Source organism: Dermacentor silvarum, chromosome 10 (genome assembly GCF_013339745.2).
Source record: "Dermacentor silvarum isolate Dsil-2018 chromosome 10, BIME_Dsil_1.4, whole genome shotgun sequence".
NCBI lineage: Eukaryota > Metazoa > Arthropoda > Arachnida > Ixodida > Ixodidae > Dermacentor > Dermacentor silvarum.
The window spans coordinates 31,088,059-31,111,161 of NC_051163.1; the positions used below are offsets into that span (position 1 = coordinate 31,088,059).

The 23,103-nt window shown below is 43.8% G+C and overlaps 2 protein-coding genes across 2 annotated transcripts in view; both read right to left on the minus strand.

Moving 5' to 3' along the window:
• Window positions 1-2,834, minus strand: part of LOC119431033 (ATP-dependent RNA helicase DHX30-like) — a 44,969-nt gene extending 42,135 nt beyond the window's left edge. The window contains exons 1-2 of the mRNA XM_049657861.1: window positions 2,776-2,834; window positions 556-766 (exon numbers count right to left, since the gene is read on the minus strand). Of these exons, the coding sequence (XP_049513818.1) occupies window positions 556-766; window positions 2,776-2,834 (270 nt within the window). The remainder of the gene's footprint in view (window positions 1-555; window positions 767-2,775) is intronic.
• On the minus strand, window positions 638-23,052 carry LOC119431037 (uncharacterized). Its single transcript, XM_037698505.2, has 8 exons — window positions 22,836-23,052; window positions 22,640-22,738; window positions 18,640-18,767; window positions 16,866-16,986; window positions 12,670-12,882; window positions 10,898-11,175; window positions 7,154-7,396; window positions 638-766 (listed from the first exon to the last, which is right to left on the minus strand). Exons 1-7 carry the CDS (start codon window positions 22,987-22,989, stop codon window positions 7,211-7,213), a joined length of 1,179 nt encoding a protein of 392 aa, XP_037554433.2. The 5' UTR covers window positions 22,990-23,052; the 3' UTR covers window positions 638-766; window positions 7,154-7,210.
• Window positions 23,053-23,103: the final 51 nt, after the last annotated feature.

Consider the following 23,103-nt stretch of genomic DNA (forward strand, 5'->3'; position numbering starts at 1 on the left):
CGGGCGAGGAGGACACTCTCCTCGGGGAAAGGTAAAAAGATATAAAAGAGCGCGACTGAGAGACCCCCGGGTCTCTCTGACCTCGCTTGACCTACCTGCCGATACGGATTTACCCGCTGAAACCCGTGAGTGACCTCGTTTGCATGACTACTACATGCGATGAGGCAAGCCTATTTATTTACTTATTATACAGAGCGGACTTCCCTCTGCAAGAGTGTTTTATTTCCAACAGCAATAAACGTTGTTGAGTTGACTCGCTTGTTGCCTTATTCGCCCGAACCCTACGTAGCTGCGATTACACACGCTACGGGTTGGGGAAGACCCCCACAAGCTTCTACAATGCTTTTGTGGGGGGCAATGGAAAATTACACCAGTCAAGAGTCATGTGGCAATGCAATGCAAAGATACAAATGAGTTTCCCATGTCGCCTTTCCTCTCTTACACGCTCCTGCCACGAAGCACCTAACAAAGTGGCGTGCAAGACAGCCACAGCAGCAGCAGTGGAAAAGTCTAAGGAAGAGGCAAAGAAAGGTTCCCTTAAATACATTAACCAACCTCTTCGTCCCGTTCGAGAGCCACCCGCTTGGCCATGGAGATGGCTGCAATCCTCCTTGGCTGGGTGACCACGATGTTGCATCTGGAGCCTTGGCCTCCCCGAATGTAGTCTTCGAAGATGAACTGGGGAACCTGTGTGGTCTTCCCAGATCCGGTCTCGCCACAAATCACCACCACACTGTTCCGGTGGATAGCACTCACAATCTCCTCCCTGCAGCGTGAAATGTAGGTCAAGTGCTTTTCAAGCTATTCGGTTGCCGCAAGCATGACCATGCTCTTTTAAATTCCGATCAAAGCACAGCTGAACTTTGTTATAACAACAACGAAGTCCCATGTGACATAGAAATACCTTCATTATAAAGTTAAACCCTCATACAACGAAGTCCCATGTGACATAGAAATACCTTCATTATAAAGTTAAACCTTCATACAACGAACTTCAATATAATGAAATTCTCAATATAACGAAGTATACAACTTTTTGCCAATAGAACGCCACGCATTTTGAACCTCAATATAATGAAGTGTGTTTATGCAGTCAAACCTCGATATAAAGAACTTCAATACTTCTATTAATTCGACTGCAGTTAACTTCATTCTTCGGTTAATTCAATCGTGACCAAAGGCCTCGGCTGGCGCCCATGCATTTATTTGGGTCCAAACGTTCCATATTTCGATTCTAAAATTAGCATTTGCTAGATAATTTGAACTTGAGAAGTCAGCACGCACGCACCTGAAACCTATGGAAACTACAATAACAACTCCTTTAGTGGCAGTGTCTGTTTCGGCGGAGCTTAGGGTACAGTGCATGCGTTGTAACACACGTCTCCCGTTGAAAACGCCTATTTTCATCCTGCCCTAGGAAGATTTTCAAGCAATAATGGTACTTCACAATGTCGTGATTACGGTATATACCCCGATTCTAATGCGTGCCTATTGTTTTCCAAGGAAACTGGACCAAGAATTCCCTGCGTGATGCAACTGCATACGGAACCAAAAACGCCTTCGCGACATTTGCTCACTTTACCGCATAACAAGGCTGTAATGCGGCAAAGCTGACATCAAAAACCATGTGGCGAAGCTCACTTTAGGAAACCAATTGCCATTCTAAAAAATAGAGTGCACGTTAAATTTCTCCTGTGTTTGGGAGACAATGTGACATCTATGTTAGTTTTCTACTTTGGATACATAGAAAGTGGGTGCACATTTGATTCGGGGGTGTTTTAGACTCGGGGCAAATACTACGAAACGAAGCAGCATTTTGGTGTTTTTCTGCATCTTGTTTAATTCGACCAGCCGGATAATTCGATCAATTTAGTCGGTTCTGTCAGGGTCAAATAAATGGAAGTCAGCTGTATAACGAATTTGTCGATATAACAATGCATTTAACTTCTTGTCCACAGAACACCACGCATTTAGAACCTTAATATAATGAAGTGTGTTTATATATGATTTCAATATAACAAAATTTCAGTGCCACCACAAAAAAATACATAAAACAAATGGAAACTTCTGTAATGTCAAGTTTCAGAGGCTCGGAAGCAAAACGCAGACGAAGCATTCACTCCTCGCTATCGGCGCTTTATGTGATAGCGTCACCCCACTGTGGGTGACACTCAGCCGGGGGGGGGGAGTGCATGCGAAAACGTGGCTGGCTTCATTTCGTACTGCTGATGTGATGCTATCGTCAACTCAGCACGAAAACATCTTTCATTGCCGACTCAGATTCAGAAAAATGAATTTTTTTCGCATTCAAATTAGCCTTTTCTGATTGCCCGATTTTGTGGCCCCTTCCACATAAGAAGAATCCATCGTCGACTGTACTTATTTGTATGAAAGATGGAATTTCAATGTAACAAACTTTTCGATATAAAGAAGCAAATTGCCAACTTTACCGACTTCGTTATATGGAGATTTAGCTGTATAAGCTATAGGCATGTATTTATCCCATGCTTATACAGTCACACCTCGATATAACGAAGTTGTACTTGCATCGAAAAACTTAGTTTCGAGAATTGCGTTATATCAAGAATTTCTTTATATCGAGGTTTCGTTATTTCATTAGAACTAAGATTGAGAAATAAAAATAGTTTGTTACATCGCGAATTTCCTTAAATCGAGGTTCGTTATATCGAGGTTTGACTGTAGCGGCAAGACACATTTTAGATTTACTTCGTTATGTTCATAATTCATTATATCGGTGTAACTGTACCGACACACATATTTGATCGTAGGAACTCTACCATAGGCTTCTCGTGCATAAAAAGGATGGCATCCATGCTCATTATATTGAATCTTGAGTGTACTGACTTATATTCTATCGTAGAAACTCCACAATAAGCTTCTCACATGTGAAAGAATGACATTTTAGATTTACTTTGTTATATGGAATAATTTGATATACATTAAACGCTTGTTAATTCAAATTCTGCGGGGATGCTATGAAAATGCAAATTATACAAAATTTGAACTAATGAAAGTGTGAAAATTGCTCGGTTAAGGTGCGTATATATATATATATATATATATATATATACACACACATATATAACAGTCGAGAACGGCAGAAAACTAAGTGGGGTGAAGTTGGGAAATTTCCAGGCGCAAGTTGGAATCAGCGCAAGACAGGGGTATTTGGAGATCACAGGGAGAGGCCTTCGTCCTGCAGTGGACATAAATATAGGCTGATGTTGATATATATACAGGGTGTTTCAGCGAACACTTTCAAAAATTCTTAAAGGTTGTCTGTGGCAGATAGCACAATTCTAGTTCATGAGCTGATCTACTCGAAGAGGCGGACATTACTTGCACAAGAAATTGAAATGTTTAATAGAATATTTAACAAAAATTCACTAATTATGTTTTTAACTAATTACCTGATGGCCCATATTGCAATTTACAAACTGTGGTCGTGGATTTCGCAAGACGGATCCACTTGGAACGAATTCTCGGGATGACACCAGTTTCGAGATATTATTTCCCGAACTTTGCGGAGAAATGCATTGGCATTCCAGTTAGTTGCTTAACAAAACGTCGCTTTATGTGTTGAAGCACAAAATTAACTGGAACGCCAATGCATTTCTCCGCAAAGTTCGGAAATTATCTCGAAACTGGTGCCATCCTGAGAATTAATTCCAAGTTGATCCGCCTTGCAAGCTCCGCGGCTACAATTTGTAAATTGGAATATGGGCCATCAGGTAATTAGTTAAAAACTTAATTAGTGAATTTTTGTTGATGAGTCGATTATGCATTAAAAGTTTTTGTGCAAGTAACGTCCGCCTCTTCGAGAAGACCAGCTCATTAACTAGAATTGGGCTATCTGCCACAGGCAACCTTAAATAAATTTTGAAAGTGTTCGCTGAAACACCCTGTATATATATAGTCCGACTTAGCGTGGGTGCACGTGCTACGTCGGCTTGTAACAGGATGCGGCTCACGCGGTTCGAGATGCCAGATGTTGAGATGGCTCTTGCTCCATCCGCGCGTTCTTCGCGCCGACTGCGCTGACGCACAATACATTGCACGAAGAAAAAAGGTGCCCAGGCCGCTTCGCCGATGGTTGCAGACAGTCGTTTAAAGCAGCGCGCGGGTTGGGGATCGTTCTGCACACGCTTTGAAGAGAGTAGCTGACAGCATTTTGGTTGGCACAGCACAAGTGGCGTGGCATGACTGGCCGCAAGTGATGCTCGCCTGTGTGCCGAAAACGGCGGATTTTGCTTGCGGCCAGTCACGCTATGCTGCTTGCACTGTGCCATCCGAAATGCCGTCCCTTTAGAGAGCAGCCGACGGCACCAGCGTGCAGACAGCTGCTCTCTTCGGAGCATGCGCACAACGATCCCCAACCCACGCGCCGCTTTAAATGGCTGTCTGCGACCGTCGGCGAAGCGGCAGATCGAAAGAGCAATGCTGCGTGACCCGCGCAGTGACACCAGTGTGGCCAACGTGCTCCCGCGCACTAGTACTCATCCCATCCATGATGGCGTGGAGTTCGAATTATCAGTGGCGGTGCGGATTTCAGTTTGAATTATAGGGATGTGCTACACATTGCTTTCAATACATTGTTGGACGGACCGCGGCGGCTACTCCGAATTATTCGAAATTTTGAATTAACAAGTAGTAAATGAACGAGCTTTTACTTTATAGAGGTTGAACCGCACCGGATATATTTTTTAATGTTGTAGAAACTTCGGCATAAGCTTCTTGTACATAAAAGGACGACACTATGCAAGTAGGAAGTTTTGGAAGCAGGATATTTAAGTTTGAAAATAAATCAGGTTATGTCATAAACATCATGACATGATGATGAAGCAAAATTTGCTGTTGTGTGGCAATAAGACTAGGTAAAATGACAAATGCTCACAAAAACAAAAACAAGAGCATTTCTTCTGGCAGTGCCCACGGGCAACACCTGCAGATCGAAGGAATGGAGTGAACCAATGTATCATAATGCACACATAATGTACGCATAAACCTTTTAGGTACTGAAAATGGAACCGATTCGCACAATCAAGCATTACAGCAAATTATTTAGGCAGTTATGACACTTGCCAATACTTTCCCCGCAATTTAAATATTTGAGACCCTCATTTAGCACATAAAATACCAACTTGATAATGACAGGTCCATTGCTTTACAGCGGACATTGCAATGAAATGATGGGCCACATAAAATAACCTAGAAAATGGCATCAAGATGCGCCACAGAAAGCTAGCAAAAAATTTATACCAGAAGTCAAAACAAATGCTACCATAAGTGTACACCAGAAATGGCGCAGATTCCATGTTGAGAACCACTTTGGAGAACCACATCTGGGTACCCAGGCATGACAGCAAAATCAGTGTGCACGCACGGTTCTGGAATGTGCAGCGTACAGTGCAGTCAATTTATAACAATATCAAGAACGAAAAATCCGATCGTTATAACTGATCATCACTATATCTGGACTGATGTAAAAGAAAAAAACGCCAAATATAATTTTGTAGTCCCGAAACCAAATGTGCCACTTGCGATAAAAAATCTATGTTGTAGAAAGCAGGCTATGAAAAATAGAACGTTTATACCTCTACATAGCATTTCAATCGCTAGACGCACTGAAATAGAAATCTGCACTTGCTTTCGCGGAAGTTTCAGGTTCACATCCGTGGTGTGCATCGCATCCAGCTGCTGTACTAACACTGGCGGCTATATTTTAGCGTGCATGAAATCAATGAGCGACTTGGACGACGACAGTGCACTCTGCTTGAACAGCGGGGTCGGTGTCAAAGATGGGCCATCGCCAATCTTGTCGTCACTGCTGCTGTCGCCTCCATCGCACAACGCCGCCGTCTGTCGCGGAAACTATCGCCGCATCGGAGATGTCTTCGCAGAACGAGGCAGCACTATCTGCACTCGGAAACTCCTCCGTCCAAGCACCACCTGTTTCATCGTCAGTAGCGACGTGTCCCCATAGTTCGGTTATGTCAGCGGCTTCCACCGTGTTAGTTTCACCCATGGGGGTTTCGTCCTAGCGCACAGAGCCCCGCTTTTTCGTTAATCGGCATGGCCACTGCCTCTAGCCTACATGATCGTGGCGCTCCCGGTTGTCATAATCGTCGACATCACCGACTGCGTGAGATTGTACTTCGAGTCTGCAAAATTTTAAATTCACAGCTTCCGTCTCAAGCGATACAGCTTTGCGCTTGGTCGGCACACCCTGCACCCCCCGTTGCTTCCGCGGGGCATTTCCGTGCTTGCTGAGAGAGAGAGAGAGAGAAAGAGAAAGGGAGCGTAGGCGCCGTAGCTTATCGCAGTTTTTTTTCCCCCCCTCCTCATCTATGGACGCTCGCACGACCGTCGGTAACGCGGACGCGATGCAGCTGGCGCCATCTTGTGCACGCTGCGCCAACTTGCGATGCTCTCCGTGGCTTTCACAATCGGCGCGCGGGCAGGATGCGCTGCGCGGTAATGGTGGGAGATACGAACTCGCGTAGGCAAACTTTTTGCCCAGTCTCGGTTAAAATGAAAATTTCGCGATTATTCTGCATGAAAAACGCTGCCCAGATGCAAAATTTCGATCGTTATATCCGATATGCGGTGAATAACATATCGTTATACAGTCGAACCCGGATATATTGAACCTGAAGGGGATCCCAAAAAGTTCAATATATAGGTAATTCGATATATGAAATAAACATTTTATGCAAAAATTTTCAAGGGAATTTTACTGCTGTTCGTTAAACACAATAATTCGTTATATGTGAGTTCGATATATCCGGGTTCGACTGTATATGGGTGTTCTTCTCATAGCCCTAATGCATAAGTTGATACTCTTAAGTCGACTCATCGTTATAACCGATATATCGTTATATGTGGTATCGTTATAACTGGACTGCACTGTATTCTCTGACCACCACATGCTCGCATTGCCAGCTAAGGTGTTATTTCAGAGGAAGAATTAGGCAACTGCTAGCCCTACAGCTCTCTTAAGGTTACTTATTGAGCTGTACTGCTCATCTACAACAAAATTAACCAAAGTGAAATTTTGTCGCAGTAGGCCTTTCAGGACAATTTCTGGTTCCCTGTTGACCCCAGATATGCTGAGGCGCTATCGGTTTCTCACCTGCGTGCAAATATTGGAAGCTGTAGTCTTCCACGCTGGCAGTGGTTCCATGACTTCTCAATCTTTCGCCATGAGCTCACGGTCTATCCGGGAATTGGATTTGCTCGACACTGTGAGCGGCCATCCTGTCATGATGTCGTAAATAGTTCTTTTGGCGCCGGCGTTGTCCGGCACCACGTCACTGCCAGCTGCCTCCTCTTCAATTTCATCATCGGGCAGGTGTGGTGCATTGGCCACGGTGGTCTGAAGAAAGCAACGGTTTTCGTTAAAGCTCTTACGCAGCCTAGTTGGCAATGTATGCACAGTCGAAACTTGTTATAAAGTAGTAGCATATGACACAAAACTGCTCTCATTATATACATTTGTGATAACAAAATATAGAATCACTGAATCCGACATTGTTATAAGCATATAAAGAATCATCATGGACGCAAGATTTCGGAAAGAAAAAAGCTTTTGAATACCTTTGTCATATGACGGCATCGGAACAACTTGACCTGTTTCAGGGGTCGCAGTTAGAACGTCACGTGAAACTTGATACGGATATCAGCGATAAGCATTTTAGATTTACTTTGTCGTATCAGATAATTCATTACATCCATGTGTGGCTGTAATAATGTTATATCTGTGCCTGACTGTGGTGGGTGACACCTGAAGAATACAGTGCAGCAGCAAACAGTGCAGCCCTACTCAAGGACAATTTGTGCAGATGTGCCAGCCAATTGCTTTCTCATTTCTGTGATGTCAAAACGGAGGCGAACTTCTTTCAACGCTGGCATCTCTGGGGGACTACATTTTGGAGCATGGAGGCACAAAGCACAAGTGCAACAGTTTTATGGATGGAGCTTGTAGGGAATGCTTCGGCTGTCACCGAGCACAGTTGCTGATTTTCATGTGTTGTTTTGGAAAACTAACAAAGTGTTGAGCATCTTCCTCCTTTAGTGCTGGGTTCATTCTACGAAGCGGAAAATGTGAACAGCAATTTTCCCCAACCAAAGCAGCGCACTTGAACATGGAGTACATACACACCTACTGATATTTAATTCAAACTCACAGGAACCACAAATTTGCTACAAAATTTTAATGTTTGAACTGATATGTACACCAGGCCATGTACAAAAGGCCAACCAAAACTGTAGTAGGAGAAGCACAAAAAAAAAGTGCTATACCTACAAGTTACATGGTTGGCAGTGGCACTTTATAACAGCGGTAACCAAAATGCAGAACAGCTAGAGTATCAAATGTTGCTCTTTTATTATTAGCATCTTGTAAAAGTCCTCTAAACAGCTAGTAATTTTGCAATGTTGCTCCATCAAGGGATGCCAAAAAGTTACAAGTTATCTAATTATACTTGTTCGAATTGGGCACTTTGTCAAAATGCACTGATCACATGGTGGGCAAGTCTTTTTTTTTCAGGAATCATTGAATTTGATAATTGCAAGTATATTGCATTATGAATGTAAGACTTAAGGAAAAAAAAAACTTTTGAATACCTGTGTCATAGAATAACATGTGGGTGCAAAACATGTAAACCAAGCAGGCGCATGTACACAATAGAAACATGTGAAACATTTCAAACTTGCAAACGTTGAAAGATTTAACGCTTGAGGACTGGCCTTTCCAGACAGTCGTCGCATGAAGCAGACAAAAAGAAATGGCAAAACAGCAAAGTAACTTTTGCGTAAAATGTGAAATGTTGAAAAGCAACAACACGCACCCGCTTGGCACGGAGTGTACGCCGCTGACAAATGACCATGGTAAACGCTCCCCTGTCGCCTAGGAAATCTGCGTGCCTCCGCAGAGTGCTTCATACAGTAAAACCTCGTTAATTTGATCCTTGTTAATTCATGAAATTGGATAATTTGGACTTGTCCTCTGGTCGCAGCAGGTGCATGCATTATTTAATACAATCAAACTCTTGTTAATTCGGATGTACTTGGCTGTACATTGGTTAATTTGGACAACTCTCGGAGCCCTGAGTGCGGAGCGCCGCAAATATGCGAGGAAAAAGAACAAAACCGGCACTAGCATCCAACCGAAACAAAGCGGTGGAATCAACGTTGCTATAGTTATCAGTGGAAATCATGAATGACAGCAGCGCTTGAACGCTTCGTCCCTATTCGTGCCTCTAAAGTCTGCAATCTTACCGCTATGTGGTAATGACAGCCTCACGTAGAAGGTTCGCCATGTAGCAAAAGATCATTGCTTGGAGGGCCCGCTACAATAACGGTTACAGCGAAGCAAATGTTTGTTTGCTTTCAACTCGAAGTACGTAATCTAGCTGCAAAATGTCAATTAAAGAGCAAGAGCAACTTGAAATGTCACATTCTCGACACAATGGCACACTTTAACCAACAGTTTATCTTGGCTGGCCTACAGACGGCAAGCCAATTCGACGATTCTGCTTAACCACACCAATTCACAAATCGCACCTGTAATTTAGCGTTGTTTACGGGTAACGTATCTTGCGTGGAAACGGACGACGGGCCAGGAGGCTTTCTGGCCTGACCAGTCAAGGCATCTTGCTTGTGTTCCTTTTGCATAGACACAACCACAAATCTTTATTTCAGCGATATCGATATGCTCATAGTGAATATCGAAGTATTTCTGTGTCACACAAATTCGTTATGATGAGGTGTCGGAGGTATGGTGAATAACAAAGGTATGTTTGGCATAGAACTCAACTTCGTTACACAACGGAGGCTAGACTGTATACTGTCATACCGTACTTTCCCGTGTATAACCCACACCCCCTATTACAACGCTCTGGAAATGAAAAAAATAATCCATGTGTAAAACACGCGGAAATAACTGCACACAACAATGCTTAAGTTTGCGTAAACAGTCTCTATTCGTGGATGCACGACTCGTGTCTGTTCTAGAGCACTGCACGGGCTCGGGCTTACCCGAAAGCCCGGGCCGGGCCGGGTAGAGAAGTTTTTTCACGGGCTCGGGCCAGGCTCGGGCACGGTTTGTGCTTTTTGACCCGGGCCCGGGCCGGGCTCTCGTTTTTTGACGCGGGCCTGGGCCGGGCTCGGGCTGTCTGCGAGTTATTCTCGGGCTTCTCAACTCTGAAAAACATGTATTTTTCGGTCTCGGGCCGGGTTCGGGCCGGTTTCGAGTCGGGCTCGGGCCGGGCTCGGGCTTAAGGTAAAGGGGTGGCGGACCGGGCCGGGCGGGTAACGTAGATTATTTCCGGGCCTGGGCCGGGCCCGGGTCTCGCCATAAAAGTTTTGATCGGGCTCGGGCGGGCCGCCCAATGTAAAAACGGGCCCGGGCCGGGCCCGGGCCGCAAAAATCGGCCCGTGCAGTGCTCTAGTCTGTTCCCCACTTCTCCGGCAATGCTCATAATTTCCAGCTTCCGTTGCATTGTAAAGGACCGCCACTGAGCACAGCTCATCGCGATCAGACTTCTGGTTTGCCGTGTGCACTATTTGCTAACCATTAACACGGCCAAAACATCAAACGGTTACCCGGAGAAAGGAGGAGAATGGGCGACCATGAAAGACAAGAAAAGAGAGCTTTACATGCAGGGATAGGAAGAGGGTGGGGTTCCCCAGGAGATAACGAAACAGAATGGTGGCCTACTCTGCCTCAAGTTCTGGCTTCACAGCAGCACGGTGCACGCTGCCGTGACACCACACCTCATGGCAAAATTTACCGTTGAATTTTTAGAATTTTCTATGCGGGTTATATGCGCAAAAATTCCAGTACGTATTGTTCCGAACTGCGATCAGCACTTGCCTCAAACTCCGCGAGTATCTCCTGCATGTTGGGAATGAACGTTTTGGGCAGCGCCACGGACACTGGGGCAATCCGTTGGTTCTTCTGCCGTTGCATCTCCTGGTCGGACACCGTCTTCGGGCTCAAGTCTTTATCTACGTGCCCTTTATCTGTAAGGTACTGAACAAGCGCTGCAGCAGCTAATGCCTCTGCCTCAGCCTTGTTCCTGGCATTGCCTTCAAATGCCAGCTCGCATGGCCATGTCACGGTGACCGTAGATGTCCAGTGGCAAACTTTGCCTGAAATGCAGCAAGCGTGTTGAGGGGAAGTTAGATCCTCGGCCAAAAAAATTGTTCAAAATCTTCATTCTTAGGGTTATGGTGCCGGAAATGTGTGGCGTATGCATTTTATGCGCTTATTTATAATGTGAAGTCCATTTTTGTTCATATCACTTGGTTGTGACTTTATGCAAGTTTTTTTATAGTTATACAAATCAGGAAAAATTTCAAAAGAGATCAGTTCCTTCGACTGTGCTATGCAGGGTCCCTATTATTGACTTCCTTACGATTCAAGTAGTCAATATGACCAACCGTATTGCTCTGTCTATCCATGAAAAGTTGAGAAACACCACAGTAGACTTCCAGAAGAGCATCTTGAACAGTGTCTGGACAGAGAAATAAGGTTAGTCTGCTTGGACTTCTTGAATCAGACAGAAGCCCATAATACCCTGTTTAGTGCCATCTGAAGAACGGATTTTCCCTGAATTTTCCCAAGAAGTTAAGAAAGGGAGACGTGTAAAGCTGGAACCAGAATGAGAGAAACAAAAATGAACTTCATATTCAAAATAAGCACATAATATACTTTAAAGAACAAAGATTTAAAGAAATTCTTGGTCCAACACCGGTATCACATGAGCACTTTTGGTGTCGCTCAGGGTCAAATCCTCGCAGGGGACTAAATTTTCTTAATTTCTTGTTTACGCCGGTCACCGTTTCGATAATAAAAAGCCAGACCAAAGTAGGCGGGGTACGGTTGCTCTTGCAATAAAAAGTCTGAAAATTATCAGCCCTGCTGCTCTGCCAATGTTGCTTCTATAGCACATTTACTCCGCGATATCTGTATAATTGGACGATGCCTTGTGAATTCATATTAAGGTTAAAGAAGGAATGACTGAAGATCAAAGTGGCATGGTGAAAACCTTGTTCACTACTTATGCTTGATTAAACCCTCAGACTACACCATTTCAATCGGCATTGTGCGTTTATTTAAATCTCCCACGAACCTAAAACATCAAGGAAAACTGGAACTTGTTTACCTTTTTTCTGGTCACGTTTGTACATTTATATATAAAAAAAAAAGCTATGAAATGTTATTTGAGTTACCTTAGCATATCAACAAGCTGTCTGAACTACCCACAGCTGAAAACAGACTGCAAGTGATGAAAAAATGCTATTATAATCTCTGCATTAAGTTTCCTGCACCTAAATAATAATTTTGATGTAACAAACTTGGCTTAGAAAAATATGTAGGGCTCTGTGGGGTTAGCACTGACATATTTTCACCACAACACAGTCACCTTCTGGGAAACGAAACTCAAGCTGGCTGTAGAAAAGCGATTATATTGAATTAGGGCTCGCTGAGGCTTTGTTGGTACTTCATCTAGGGTTTAGAGCTCCCGGACGTTCATTCAATGCGAAATTATAAGCCGAGAATAATGCGGGTGCACGTTAAAAATGAGTATTTGCTCCATAATGAAAAGTTCATAACAGTTGGACTTTAAATAAAAAACTCACCCTGTTTGACACTTGAGTTGTACGACGCCATCAGGCTCTTGTCATCTTTAAGTTTGCAGACATAAGCGTAGATGTTGTGCACTACTGACTTGGCTCGGCTCAGCTGCTTCTTTTCTGTCCATGACTTAAGCCTCTGGCTTCTTCTGACCGTCTCCTGTGCCTGTGTGCTCGGCAGCCGGCCAGCAGGTAGTGCTGGAGACGCTGAAGTGCCCGCTGAAAAATGAAATTCGGAGATGACTCAGCACACTGTAATGGAATTCCCCAGATATTCATCCAGCCCGAACCTTGCTAATGTGGTGGCTTGGGCGAGTTGGTGATCCAAGATCTTCTACATACTGTGTGCACAATGTGTTATGCCAATAAATCTTAGTTGCGAGTCAGCGCTTGCGTGTGTGTGCAATTCTTTCTTCAAGCATCGTGTTTGTGTACGTTGCATGTAGAAATCTGCCACAACCCGCAAGGAACATCTACTTTCCTAGAAGTGTTAGGGGCTCAAAGCTGAGGTTAGCGTTAAATGATCCAGTGGTCGAGGTAAGCAAGAGACGTTCAGAGTACTGCGGGGAAAAAAAAACAACCAACAAACAGGGAAGAGATGGGGCTGGGGTCGTTACAGGCATAGGTAACTTTAGGAGATAAAGCAGAGATAGGCAGAGTACTCGATTACAACAGACACCCACACATCAGTATAATGAACACCGATACAACAAATTATCGGGGTAATAACGAAGTATTAATATAAAAATCAAACTTCTTTCCCCTCTAAGTTGAGCATGTGTGCTTATAACTAATATCAGATACATGTACCAAAGGTATTTTCATGCTGGATGTGATTTCGTATAATGAGGCTTTTCTGTTTTAGCACCTAGCTAAAGCAGTCTAGGTGATTATTTCTCACCAACTTGATTTAACTCTTTACCTACCACTGGAACATAGGTGTTTTTTTTTAGGTTACGCCAGATTTTTTTTTCTGAAAGAACTACTGCACTCAATATCATATGCAATACATAAACGAAAATCAGAATGAATGCACTTTTCACGCATAAAAGATTTATTAACGAGATCTATGTCATAAAAAAATATAAATTGCCAAAGTCAAGATTGTGGGATAAAATTGAACAAAGTTTGTAAAGACACGCTTGTGTCTAATAAGAAAAAAAAAATTAACGAAAATTATGAGATATACAAAATGTATTTCCATCTAATAGGCACTATGTCCGAAAAAATGTTTCATTGAACGAGTATTCCGCTACAAAAATTTAACTGCAAGCACTACAGTTGGGTGTGCCGAGCTGCGGCTGCCGATGTTCCGGGCTGGTTTGCATCATCGTCGCTCTCAAAGTCAAAGTCCGATGAAAAAGTAGCATCCTCAGACTCACTACTGCACAATCTATCGATAAAATCAGCCGCAGATGCAGCGAAATCACAAGATCTGCGATCTTTCGAAGCGCATGCGCCGCTCTCGGACGCAGCCATTTTTGCTTTCTGCTTTGACGATCACGCAACTTCGGAGCGCATTCAGAAATCACCGCCTTGTGGGAAAAAAGCGAACAGCTTAGAAAACTAAAATACAGTTCTCCTTCACGTCCGATGGGAAAGACTCACTGCCCAGGCTGCAAAAGCGCCGCTAAACAGCGGGCAGCTCAGCTGCTGAAAGCTCAGGAGCGCAATGGAGCCGCCGCTTCTGCTTTTGCTACGGTTTGAATTTCGGCGAATTCCAAGCATGCAAAAATTCTTCAGGCCAAGCAGCACTCTTCGAAAAGGCAGGAAGCTGGTCAACGCCCAGTACGTTTAAGATGTGCAGGAGATTGCAGGGACTATTTTCAGCACGCTGCCACTCGCAAGTTCAGCGAACGTCATACGACATTGAAATACAGGAAAGTTCTATGAGGCATGTTCCCGCAATTAGCGACAATGAATGGACGACGAGATTGCTCTTAAGAAGAAACCCGAAATGATCTACAATAAACGATGAAATGAAAACATGAAAGGTCCACTGACGACTGTAGGCTGCTGCCGTCGGCAGCCCGAATTAGCGCATTCGGGCCACCGTGGGTGTATGTCGTTTCTGCAACAGAGTCAACTGTGCAAGCAATTTTGCAGCATGTACGGCAGCTATGAGCAATTTTCAACATTTGCCTCCACAAAATTCTTCAAATTGTGTATGTGCGCGGTGGCAGTTCACAAATTTGCATGCGGACAGCCATGGTTCTGCCCCGTGTTGGCTGCACGATCCAAAAATACTTTGGCTTGGTATTCACTGGCCTTGACGGAGCCCTTTGTTAACCTTGCCTGGTTACTCTCATTACTTCGTTCGGGGCGCACGGCAGGTGAACGAGCCGCGTTGCTTGTAAATACCCTACATGTATAGGTTGTAAATACTCTACATGTATACGTAGCAGACAGCGTTTCTCTTGCGTACTTCAAATGTCGATCAGCATGTATCCAGTGCTCCTGTTGCTCAGGTTCGTACGGCTTTCCGGGAATCTGATAGAACCGCATATCAGGATTACGATTCTCATGTTCATGACAATACCACATAACAATAACGGCGGCTACCGCGCATCGGGACCGCACGCTGCTCAGCGTAATCGTCAGGACCCCTGCTTTCGACGCGGTTTGTCGAAGCAGAGAGCGCTCGCTTTCATGTGCGACCATGCAGGCGGTAGCGCCCTCAGGGTCGTGCATACGTTTCAAGCACTTTTCGAGTCTGAAAACTACTCACAGAATTCAATACAATGCACAAAGCAAGCGAGACCTCTGCAACTCAATAGACGCCATCCATCTTAACCTACCCAGCCAACTTCGTTGCACGCCACCAGGCTGCCGCCACAGTACTTTCAAAACTCCAGTGCGCCAGCCCTGTAGCGCAGTGTGTCTGTGAGTGGTGTGGAAGGTCTCGAAAGCAGTGTCTCAAACCATCGATAGCGGGCTAACGATGCCAAATGGGTGCGGTGCGGAAAGAGTTAAAGTGGATGCCATTAAAAATCACCCATTATCACGAAGAAGCAATGGCAGTGGAGCGATAAGACAAATCATGCAGAGGCTCGAGACATACAGGTAGGTTCACTGGCTATTAGATGACCTACATACAGTACCTACATCGTAGGTACTGCATCTGGCAGCCTGTGGAAATGCTGCCACAAACTATGCAGGTTATTCCCTTGAGAATAAGTACACAGACCAGAGATTCCACGATAAAGCAGATTATCTTCTCCACCTATGAATGTGTATTGAAACTGCGAACTGCAGTCCAAACTTGACACTCCAAACTTTCTAGTGCACTTATCGGACTCAACTTTTGGTCCGTATGCTCTTGCTCCAAGGGTGCACATAGGGACTTCCGCGAGACATCTTCCGCAAAGCTGTATGTTTACAGAGTTGCCACAGAGGGGCATTCACTCATGTTCTGCTAATGTTTGTTCTCTTTAACAATGGACCTGCCTGTACATATTGTGAACATAACACAGATGTTTCAATAGCATAATGATGCACAAGGCGCAGAGATCAAAGCCTCTGAATAGAACATTTGTACACAACATCATGACGTGGGACAGTCAGCTCCAATGAGGTCGCCTACCTTTCCATTTTTTATGTTTAAGGAGTGTTGGTTTTGTCAAGTTGGTAAGACATAAACATATTAACAGCGCGATTGCCGACGAAGACAAGAAAGGTGACAGGATGCGCGCTGACTGAGAGGAAAAACCTTTCTTGTCTTCGTTGGAAACTGCACCGTTAATCTGTTAGTATGCTCTACATTTACTTTAGGAAACGTTATAACAAAGCTACGAAAGATGCATAGGCCTAAGAAACATGTACTGAACACGACATAACACAGACATCGTGATAGCAAAAGTATGCCATGACAACACACACATCCTTAACCTAAACGCCGGCGTCATCGTAACAATCGTGTTCTCCTACTGTAGAAAAGAAACCTTAGGTGGCGGCAGGTCAACCTCCCTGCTTTTTGCTGTCTCTCTGCTTAGGCTTTGGCACTGCACCTTATACTAATCATCTCCAACGGAAATAACCGTCTTTCTTCAGCAGGTTTTCATGGAACAATTATCACGAAGACCTGGTTTACTACAGATGCCTGTAATATGTCGTCACACTTATGAAAAGCTTTGTGATGGGTTTCCTACTGTCTACCCAATGCAGATGTCTCACTTTCCATCGTGCGTATCCCAGTCTCTCACCTTGGCCTAGACTACAGGGGGGTGGGATGACGCCGCTGGAACTGGCTCTGGAAGGGCAAGGTTCGCCTGCGCCTTCATGTGGTGGCTCTGGTATGATTTCGGAGTCGAAGATTCCCAGCTCCTGCAACCAGAACATGCGGATGGTACAGTCTACAATGTGGACTGCACGCCTAATGTGCAACAGGATACATCACGTGCTGCCAGCATGAATTGAAATGCGAGCAGGAACGAGACCGATAGAGGCCCTGCTATGTGCAAACTGCATAGAGTTGCTAAGAACATCTACAGTTGGGCTGGTTGATAGCACATTTTGTTAAACAGAAAATATTTACCAGCGTAACACAGGACAGAGAGTTGAACCATCAGCACGCATTTTTTAAAACTGAGCACCAGACTAGTAAGCAACAAATTACATGTAATTATTTTTACTTGTAATCACTTAAATTGATTGATTGATTACATTTTTTTTACTCGGCTAACATTAGCTGTTATTACTTTCCTCAGTAACAAATTTCATGTGACCAGTTACTCTTATTGACAAGCCAATCTGTAACAGGCAACAAAGCATTTGAGTTATTGAATTTAGCAGGAACTACAGTGGAATGCCTACACATTCCATGCAGCAGCCTTGCGGATGCACATGTTCAGACATGCGTACCCGGGCGCTCGGTATTTGCTACCTTATTTTAACACTTCACCAGGTGTTGGCTGGTGAAATGAACCAGCACCACTAAGGATTAATAGCGATGACCACTTAAAATGTTATACCAGGAAATCACCTGCAGGCAATTTTTTCCAGCTTTTTTTCATTGGCCCTAGTAAGAGCGCTTTCTCTGAGCCCCAGCAACAATTAAACACTGCGCTTTATAAAGAATCCAGAGGCAAGCTTTGCAGCATCAAGTAATCACAATCTTGTGCACAGGGCTTTCATACGTTAAGCCATCGCCATTCCCTCTAGCGCATACGTCAAGCACTGCTGATGTCTTTTCAAGAAAATGAGGGAAGATGACGGCCAAAAATTTTGAAAACCAATTCTTAGTGAGGATAAACAATGCTTGAAGGGCTGCAGAGGATGCATTGAAAGAGCCAGGCCAGCTCATTCTATTTACTGTATTTGTGCAATGCTAACAAAAGATGGGAGGAAACTAACATAAAAAGTAATCAATTGATTTTACTAATTGCTTAACGGGAATGTAACTGGTCATTGTAAGCAATTACATATTTGATGAAGTTTATTTATTTATTTGCGACGTGTACGATGAAGTTTATTTTATTTTGCGACGTGTACAAGTTTGTCGAACACAAAACTTATATGGAATGCATACACACTTTATTAACGATTTACCTTTAGACACAGAACACAATCAGCAGCAAACTCGGAACAGAAGAGGCTGACAAATGAGACACTATTTTTGGATCGGAGTTCATTTTTCAGGGAATTAACTTGCCAATTAAAGATGCTCCAGAAACTGTACAGACTAAACTCACTCGATGCAAGTACCCCTCTGGTATATGGCGTCTTGTGTTGCCACAAGAAAGCAGCGCAAGCAGCATCAGAATGTTTATTTTTCATGCGTTTTTTGCAATTTCGCTCTGCCCAATCTTGTTAAAACTTCCCCGCAAAGTCAAAAGATTTTTTTCAATCAAGCATGACGCAACATTAGTAAAATTGTAGAACAAGCCAAAATTCGTGAACTTTAGAAAGAAAATTCGGGAGAGTTGTTAGGTAGGGTTTGGTGAGTTACAGGCTTTACCGTCGCATTGAAGAGCATACCTGCAGAGCAAAGCACATGCGAGCCCTTGCCTCCAAAAGCGACTCCGTCTTGGATGGCGCCTCGACTTTGACAATCATTTCCCGGGGCCACGGCACCCTAACTTCAGCCCTCCAGAGCTCCTGGCCATCTGAAAGACAAAACACTAGCACCTGAGTTAAGACGATTCACCTCGAAGTCAACCGATTTTCCCCTTTGAATGTGCAAAACTCATAAATGATCTTTTTAGACAACAGTTGTATCTACTTGGATGAAACTGGTTGCAAGTGAGAGGAAGCTCAAAATTGTACTGGCCATAGGAATCAGAAATTTGATTTAGGGCCTCAGATTTTTGTCCGGAAGATGCCGCAAATTGCTAAGCACGAAGTTTAGAAATCCGTACCTTGGCACCAAAAGCATGCACGCAGCTCTGTTAACTGCACCTCTGAGGGCATCGCATACACGAATTACGTGTAATACTAGTTACAATCCTCACAAGGGCTTTGCAAAACTCCTACTCACAGATAAGCGGTTATTATTCAGAGTGACGTATAACACATCAATTTTGTCCCAATTTACATGCCTCAATATGTCCGGTTTACCAGAATCGAAATATCATTTTCATTGACTTTTAGACTCAAACTTGTTGCTTCAGGTTCTAAACTTCCGAGTTTTTTTACAATTTTAATTTAAAACAATTGATGACCAAAATTAAACAATCTCCTCCCTATAATAAACTTTTCTTAACTCTTTCTTGTTAAACACAATATCCTCATTTCCATGTATTTATATAGGATTTCACGAGGTAAGGCTTCCTAAAGCAAAGCTACAGGATAACTGTAATCAGCTTAGACTGACAAAGTATTCTTATAAAACTATTTTAGGTAAATTCAAGGTAATAGGTTGATTATATAAAAAAAAAATGTGAACACCAAAGTTCCATTTCTTTATTTTCACGTCTGAACCTCCAGCACCAGTACGCCAAAGCTACATCACAAGTTTTACAGAACTCTTATGTATTTTGGCTGCTGGGTCTCAGCTCAGTCTTTGCCAAGAACTTGCCAAGTTCAGCCTTTGGCTCTTTTAGAATACAGTGCAGTGTATCATAACTGAAAGAAATTAACTAGGTCCAAACACATGTCATGGCGGCTGGCATGGGAACTTCAAGGTGGCGTTGCCATGTAGTCTCATTTTTGCATCTTATTTTAGCTTGCAATGCCTCTTTGCACAATAAAGGTGGCTTTGTTGGTATTGTACAAGGGTAATGTACTGACAAAGCTCAAATGATCCCTTTAGTATACCTTTCACCTTTCTGGTATTCAAACGAAAAAGATTAAAAAAAAGAAAAAAATGAAAAACAAGAAATCCAACTTTTTTTTTCGTTTTCTTCGCAGGTAACGTTTGCGCACCTACTAATGGCACAAGAGTGCAAACGAAATAGCTTAGTTTATCCGGTATTATTCGTCATATCCTTCATGACCTAAAGAAAGGCTGATGATACAATGCCTTTTCATGTCAGTAAATTTCACCAAGACGAAAAGAAGAAGAAAAAAAAAAGCATTCTTTGCTCAAATATTATAGTTTTAGGAAATATGTTCTAGAAATATATGGCTACATGCATAGATGTTGCAGTGAATACTTATCAGTTGCATTTTACAGTCTTGGCAAGTATATTAACTAAGACATTATTGCATTTTGTCAGCGATCTTGAGAACATTTTTTGAAACTCATTTCATCTAAACGAACAGCTACTGCTTGGCTTAATAGTAACGAAATTAATTAATCAAACTGGTATTTAGCAGACAACAGGCAGTGGTTTGTCATGCATATCCGTCCCTCCAAGTAATCAAGCTGATGCGACAGCATTGCGCTATCTGCCACACTCCTTAACAAGTGTTTCCACTAAGAAAATCCCCAGGTATTTACAGGGCCAACTACAGTCTGAACGCAACATGAAATAGATGGGACGATTGTTGATCTTATCTATTCTATGTTGTGATCTGTCTCGAGCGTTGGAATATGTCACACAAATCCGTGCAAAAATGCTGCGATTTGCTCAAAATGATCCACCACTAAGTGGAAGTGCCTCAAGTACTGGCTGAAATGCATGCCCTAAAGTCATTAATTGAAAGGGTTATTTGTCAAATGCTGTGGGATAATTTCACACAGTGGCTTGTGCAAGCATAGGTTGGCATACTCACTCACGTGTACACCGACTTACACTGGCTCCACATTCACTTTTCAGGCGTGAAATGGAGCGTTAGTGACCAAGGGTGGGAGTGGACCTCGAGTATAACAGGAGTGAGTGCCATTTAATGCGAGTTCAAACGATAGTCCAGGACTGTGAGTTTGAGTGTACACGGGTATTTGCTTGATTGAGTGTCGGTGAAATGTAGCTGATGCCGGCAAGTGTGAATGGAAGAGACTATGAACGCAAAAGCATTGGTGAGCTCTAGTAGGAATGCGAGTGAGTGCAGATGAGTATGAGTGAGTACATAGCCTACAAAAATATTCGCGAGATATCTGCTTATTGTGCCGGCCTATGTGTGCAAGTCATCTCAGACTCTTTCCAAGTCGCATAAATGTAGTGGCAGAATCTTGCTGTCACTGGCAATTTCTTTAGAATCTGTAACCCTCGCACCCTCCCTCCCACTTCTAACATACTTGAAATCTGCCACCAGAACCCGAATAATTCCATTCTATTCTATTCCAATGCCATTTCTTGTCGTGCTTCATCAGTGGTCAGGGCCGGTATTTTGTAGCGATGCGTTATGCTTTATTCTATACCAGTCTTACCATCCACCGCTCACGGCCCGCTGATCCCGTTGATAACGTGAGCGGACCGTCGCTCTGACCACTGGCCAAGCGCGAAAATGCATTAGAATCGGAAAGGCATCGCTACAAAATACCGGCCCTGAGCAGCACTCTGCCTGCATTATCAATGGGATCAGTCGGAGTGGCAGGAATCGCTCTAAAGACACAGTTTTCTAATTCAGCATGCAATGTGGTCAAAAGGCTATCTCAACATCCAAGTGGCTCTGTAGTCCTGTCAGGCCATACCCTTCACCTAAAATATTACCCACTCCTCAAACATCCAAGAAGGCATTGATTTCTCATAGCATTTCAACAATTTCTACCTTTGAGGCCAACGTGCGCTGCACAGTTGATACGACATACACACAAAGAAAAACACGTAGACATAAAAGATGAAGCACAAAGTCGCAACTGTTTATAACATCCAAAGGGCAAGGTGTACATATGCCCATGAACGATCAAAATGGGAATGAAGACATGCATGCTCCATTAAAATGTGAGTAGCTTACTGGTTTCTTTTTCTAGTTTTAGCAGTAAGATTTCCTTGTCACTTCGTGTGTCCTTCGTATCAACTATGCAGTGCAACTTGGCTTCCGTGTTCAATAAAGGCTCATTCGCACAAGAGCGACACGGCACCGATTTTGGTCTGCCAAATGTTGGCGACAGCGTTTTCCTTCCTTTAAACCGTTGGCCACAATGTCTTCCGCCTTGTAAACTGCGGTCGCCAACAGTCAGCAGACCAAAATCGGTGTCATGTCGGCCTTGTGTGAATGAACCTTAACTAGCTAGCCTACACATAACCGTTGATCGTTTTCTACCTTTTGTTTGAAAATTTGCCCGCCCCCGAGCAGTGGCTTTACTTCTAGCTGTCTAGATAACCAGATATCTGTGTAATGAACTGATATTCGAATCTGCCAACTAGGCAGATTCGAACTAAGTAATTTGCATGTCACTCGCTGACGTCAGTCTCGTTTGTATTCGATTTAACTTGAATCGATCAAAAAACGCTACAAATGATCGCAAGACACTGATTTAACTTGAATCGATCGAAAAAATCACTCGCCAGACACCTGGCGAGAGAGTTTTTGTCATTCACAGCGCCTGTACCACTTGGGGTCGCAAGAGATGTGTGGGCTATCGATAAAGACATTTTGAATTTAGCAACAGCGACTGCCATCGATGGTTCGATCACGAATTTTCGAATCTCACCCTGAACAACCTTGTAAAAAGATGTACAATGACCCACTCCGCAGTGTTTCACAAAAATGGGATCCAGGGCAGCCAGGAGGCTCGCGGGATCCATGGCACCTGGAAGAGAAGCGCATTCGAACAGTTCGATGATCAGTGGCGTTATGCCGTGAAACAGCACGCGTGAAAAACAAGAGGTGCCGTTCGAAACTCGTACCGGAGTTCGACTGCGCGGGGTCGGCCATGCTGCTCAGCTCATCGCTCGAATCGAGCACATTGTCCGGGAAAAATATGCGCGTCTCTCTCAAATGACGACGAGTGGCGGCCTGGGCTAACCTGGCGGACAGTCGCAGTCCGCCTACTGCGTTCATTCTAAATGCTCCGCGAGCGCACGAGCTGAACCACGCGAACGCACGTTCCAACAGCACGTTGCTTGCCGGCACATGTCACGTGACCATAACAGATCCTATCATGCAATAGCGCGC

Bases quoted from the DNA above. Each gene is read 5' to 3' on its own strand.
- LOC119431037 (XM_037698505.2), bottom strand. From the start codon at position 22,989: ATGAACGCAGTAGGCGGACTGCGACTGTCCGCCAGGTTAGCCCAGGCC. The intron at 18,768-22,639 runs GTGAGATTCGAA...TTTGTCTTTCAG, and splicing joins TTTTTACAAGGTTGTTCAGG to ATGGCCAGGAGCTCTGGAGG. The intron at 11,176-12,669 runs GTGAGTTTTTTA...GCTGCATTTCAG, and splicing joins CAACTCAAGTGTCAAACAGG to GCAAAGTTTGCCACTGGACA.